Consider the following 5,268-nt stretch of genomic DNA (forward strand, 5'->3'; position numbering starts at 1 on the left):
TGCCTCTGAACCAAGATTCTGGGATTGTTTTTTATTGAACATTTAAACACTGAAGGCAAGTGAGAGGAATCCAGAAATTCAGGAGTTTTTTCCACAGATTCTGGAGTGCAGAAACAAGAGTTCCCTCAAATGCTGCTAAAAGATTACCTGTCCAGATGGCAGACTGGATGGTTTGTAGCAAGATTTTTTTCTCAGAGGGGTCAAGGAAGTAAAGATTTTCAAGAGAGTAACTTTGGTATTTGTTTCCATGATGGACCTAGCAAGATGGCTTACCTCTTTTGATGCCACTGTAAGAACTGATGCGGTTGTCCACTAACAGAACCAGACCACAAAGAGAAGTGGAGTAGAGAGACATTGCAGTTTGCAGCCTGTGAAGTTTTACACCACTTCGATGATTACGCTTATGTTTACAGAAGTCTAGCATATCAGCTCTCAATAGTCTCAGGTTATGCATGGTCTTCAACTGGGCCCCTGTGTGAAAAAGTAGACCCAGGAAGCTTAAATACATGCAACTTCACACACACAAACTAGGTTACTTATAGCTATCAATACATGCTCAAAGCATGTGATGAGGACCTAGAATGGAGAAAGAGGAAAAAAATATTCAAATGGCAGTAAGGGATAAAGTTCTTTTTTTTTTTTATCCTTTTAGCATCTATCAAGTTCAAGATGTTATATTAACAGGAACGTTTTTACAAGACTTAAATTAGGTGCGACACCACAGATGATTTTGCCTTTTAAATGTTATAGGTGGCTTTAAACAGACAAAAAGGGGAAAATAAGCACTGACATCAAAATTCTGTTCAGTATTTCAGCATTCATTGCATACTTGGTCTAAGGGATCAAGTGACTATACTTACCCAAATGAATCGTAAAACTCTCTTCTAATTGTCTCTGCTCTTCGTAGATTCTTCCATTTCCTTCTACAGATTCTCTCAATTGGCTGGGTTGAACCTTAATTTCATCACTAAAAAGGCATGCATAAATAAGTCAAAAAGCTCAAGTAGGGTTCCCTGCCTGCCATCTTAGAGAAACTTTGGGGAGGGGGAGAAGTTACCAATGTTTTGGGAAGAGCAGGAGAGGAGTCACAGGAAGAGTGCCTAGCTAATTTATGGAAACGAGAAGACTGAACTAAAATATGCACAACTAAGCCAGTCTTACAGCCCAGTTGTACAACCTACAATACTACAGCCTAGAGAAGGCTTCAAATCCCAGCATGCAATGCCCATTCTAAGATAAGCAGAAGTAATCATTTCTACTATAAGAACAGGAGAGTTGCAAGACTGACCTCCTTTGTAAAGGACTTTGAGACCTACTGATGAGAAAGGTGCTTTTTGTAAACAGCTTGATATTTTAAAAGATGGGGCCCTTTTTACATTGTTTTCTAACACTCTCAGCCTTCAAGACTGAGAACTGGGCACAAGAGGCCAGATTCTTAGTTGAAGTTAGTCAAAACAACTGTGTGACTAAACCAGATTATATAAATTGAGACCTCTTGATTCATCTTTTCAAGTTGAGCACACAAAGTTAAGGTCATAAAACTTGTTCTTAGCCCCTAGAGTTGTTGTTATTATTTGTTTCCATCTCTGGGTCCCAATTTTCTCATTTCCTACAATGGTAAATCAGATGAGACTCCACTAAGTTTCTGGAGTTTTACTGTTGTAAAAAAATGAATGCATGAGTTGTCATGCTGAGAAGTATGACCTGGCCTATTCACTCAGTAAGAAATTAACTATGGCTTCATTAGTTATTACACAGACTACATTTACATCCTCTTACTCTGGGACTGGAGTTAGAACTTGAGTCTGGTACTACTGAACAGAGGTAAAAAAAAAAAAAAGTATTTTTTAGATAAACTGGAAAACAAAGCTGAGCTGCTATTTCCAGAAAAGTTTATAGGAATATAATCTGATACTGTAGCAGTACTCTCAAAATGTATTTTGCAATAACCTCTACAATTAATGTATAATCTTTGGAAGAAGGACTTACTAAAAACATGTCAGTTTTCATCCTCTTTCCTCTCCCTTACCTCTTCTACCCACTCACCCACCTTCCTCCCACTCATTTATTGCTTTCTTGTTATTTCACCAAGTATGAAATACCACGTGCAAGTCAGCCACGTCATATTTCACACATGTCCATCTCATGCTGTTGGCCATCCCCCTCTGAAAAGATGGTGTGCGCTGCAGGCTGGTTCCTTGCTACTCCCCACCCTAATCTCCACACACAACTAAAATTTCCCCTTTTAGACCATGGCTTGAGAAAGCAGTTAGAAAACAGCAGCAGGAATACCAGATGCTAGGGAGGAGGCACCTTATAGAAGACAGACAAGCAAGAATTTGCCCCTACTACAGGCCTTAATCTAACCTGGTGTTTCATTCGATTTTGCAGAGATTGTTACAAAACAGAAACCACAACTGTCCAATTATCGGGTGACATCACCCAAGGTTGATATTGGTTTATTGCAAGCCAGTGAAGTACTTCTTATTAATCTGTCACATTCTGCAATGCTGCCCTCCATAAAGTGATCTCAGAACACATTCTGGAATGTGAATGATAGATACACATTTAAAGTAGGTCAAATAGGGGGACGCAAGTTAAAAAAAATCCAATTTAAATCCTCGGAATACTTTTCTATTCTCTTCCTTCAAATAAAATGTGAAAAAGGGCTGACAGAGACACCAATCTTTGTTAAGCAGAAGTGTTTATTTTCCAATAGGTCTAAACCTCCAGCTTGACAGACTCCACATGCACTTGAAATGGCTACCATTAAAATATTTTATTACTAAAAGTTAATTTAACCTACAATCACTATAAAAAGTAAAGACTTAAGACAGGAAATAAGTACCTGATGGAGCTGTTGTTGGGATTTTTTAGATCTTGATGAAGTTTTATCACCCATTCCTGATACTCCTGCTTTTGGATGGCTGTTGATTGTTTGAGTTCACTGGTCCATTTATTTTCTAAGTCCTAAAAGCAGACATCATCCCAATCAATTAAATTTATTTTGTTTTTTTTAGATCAAAAACTGTTTGTATGTTCCCCCCCGCCCCCACAAGTCACTGTATTTAAAATTTACCTGCTGACATTCAAAATGCTGAGCTGCTAGTTCATTCACATCTTGATCTGTTAGTGTTTTTCCTAGTTCCTGCATCACTTTATCCATTTCAGCACCTTGTCTAAAACAAAAACCAGAGCACAACTACTGTTAGTCAGTGTTGACTGCTTAAAGCGTCGTCAAAATTTTCATGATCCAGACAAGTTTCAATGCAAGCTTAATTCTAATATAATAAAGGGGTTGTCTGTCTGTCTGCAATGCTTTTGGCCAACTGCGCATGCACCACTGAGAGGGCAGGCAGCAATTGGCTGTGCAGGCCCAGGCTGTGCGGGTCCAAGTTTGAGCCGCTGCCAGGGAAGTTGTGGTGGCGGTGAACATGTCCCGGCTGCCCAAGCAGCGGTGCTGCCCCACGCCTCCCTGCCTGAGGGTGAAGGAGGGGTTCACAGAGGCAGCGCCCCCCCACCGCCCATCCCCACCGCCCCCCAGAACAGCCGGCAAGGAAGGGGAGGCGACAGGCAGGGGGGGGGGGAGGGGAGCAAGAAGGGCACCAGGGAGGCAGGAAAGAAGTGGGGAGGGTCATTGTGGTAGCGTCCGTCGTCTGTCCCCCATCTCCCCCCGGCACTGCCCAGGCCCAACAACAGCCAGCAGGGAGGGGAAGGTGGCAGGGAGGGAAGTGGGGAAGGGATGGGAGGCGGGGGGGGAAGCCCTGCTGTGAGGCGGAGGTGGACAGGGGGAGGGAGCCCCTGCAGCGGAGGGAGTCTTTACATGACCAGCCCTGAAGGGTGAGTGGGGGGTGAAGGGGGGACCATGTAAAATACTCTCTGAAATCCGTCATTCTTGACAGGCAATTAGCTAGTATAATTTTATAACGGGAACAACAGAAGTTGAGGTATCCCAATCCTAACTTGAAGGAACATCTGGCAAGCTAAGGTAGTTCTGTTTCTTTATCCGTTTGGTTCCTTCCGTCTTTTGGGGGAGCTGCCAGTTCCCTTTTGATATGGGCACATGGTTACCACAAACTAAAACTGATGTCACCAATTCCCTTTCCAATTAGAGTAATTTCCAACTCAAGTAACATTCAAACATTTATACATACATGCTGCAGGTCATTAGGGAAACAGCTTGCAATCAGAACTTTATGTTCATACATGGCTCAAGCAATTCTGTGTCTCCACAGCTATCATGAATAAAGTGGTTTTAGTTTGGAAGGACTCTGAGAAAGACCTACAGAAGTTTGCATGCTTTGTATATTCTGTAGTTATTTTATATTACTTTTAAAACATACAAAAGTTGATCTTGAGAAGATTTCTTGTGCTTAAGAGAACACATGTAACTGGGACACTTTGGTATTTATATAATTAAGCTACACACTTATATAAATGTTTTAAATATTTAGAATATGTTCTCAGTGTCTCTCCTCAAACATTTTATTCCCACTGCGAAATGAAAGCCTCCCCTAGTGGCTAAAGGCTACATTTGCAGCTTTTTGAACTTCTATAGCTTCCTAAAAATCTTAAGGTTCCAAAACATGCCTTTGAGTTAAAAATCACTGGCTGGAATTCAGGTTCTCTCCCCCTCTCCTGGTCTGAAAGAACTGTTGATTTCCCTTTTTGAGAAATGTTAGAAGGTGCAGGAAATTTTGTACAAGCACATTAAGTGCAATATAGTATTATTAACATCTATTTGGATTCTTATAAATTTATGTGCATGAACATATTGATGTTACTCAAGTGACCTTAGCATTTGTAATTCAACAGTCTTTAGTTTTTACACTTAAGACTCTAAATAAAATACAAAAATTACATCATGTAACATCTCTGTATTCTTTTTTCCAACATGGAAAGCCAAGAAAGAGCTTGCAATACAAGGCCTAAGAAAGCATAACAGGATTTGTATAAAAACCCATGCATAATAAGACATTTAAAAAATACCTCTCTCGTAACTTCTTCAGTTCCACATCTCTTTCACTTATTAATTCTGAGATACTAACGAAGTAATTGTGTTCCAGGTTTAACAGAGTTTCAGAAGCAGGAGAATGTATCAAATCATGGTAAACATCTGCAAAATCTTCATCCCAACTGGGCTCTTCAGGATTTGCATGTTCCAAAGTTGTCTAAACGGAGGAGTATTTTAAAATATGGCAAGACATTTTTAAGGAAGTTCAAAGAACCAAGCATGTGCTCTCTCCCCTGACACTTCCCTTTTCCCTA

The 5,268-nt window shown here is 40.5% G+C and overlaps 1 protein-coding gene across 3 annotated transcripts in view; it reads right to left on the reverse strand.

The window, feature by feature from the left end:
- CUNH12orf4 (chromosome unknown C12orf4 homolog) overlaps positions 1-5,268 on the reverse strand; it is a 27,325-nt gene that overhangs the window by 19,124 nt on the left and 2,933 nt on the right. For all 3 annotated transcript variants that reach the window (XM_025209108.1, XM_006027810.3, XM_006027809.3), the window contains exons 4-8: positions 4,990-5,171; positions 3,080-3,179; positions 2,849-2,970; positions 861-967; positions 274-471 (exon numbers count right to left, since the gene is read on the reverse strand). In XM_025209108.1, the coding sequence (XP_025064893.1) occupies positions 274-471; positions 861-967; positions 2,849-2,970; positions 3,080-3,179; positions 4,990-5,171 (709 nt within the window). The remainder of the gene's footprint in view (positions 1-273; positions 472-860; positions 968-2,848; positions 2,971-3,079; positions 3,180-4,989; positions 5,172-5,268) is intronic.

The sequence above is a fragment of the Alligator sinensis genome, unplaced genomic scaffold (genome assembly GCF_000455745.1).
Source record: "Alligator sinensis unplaced genomic scaffold, ASM45574v1 scaffold177_1, whole genome shotgun sequence".
Lineage (NCBI taxonomy): Eukaryota > Metazoa > Chordata > Crocodylia > Alligatoridae > Alligator > Alligator sinensis.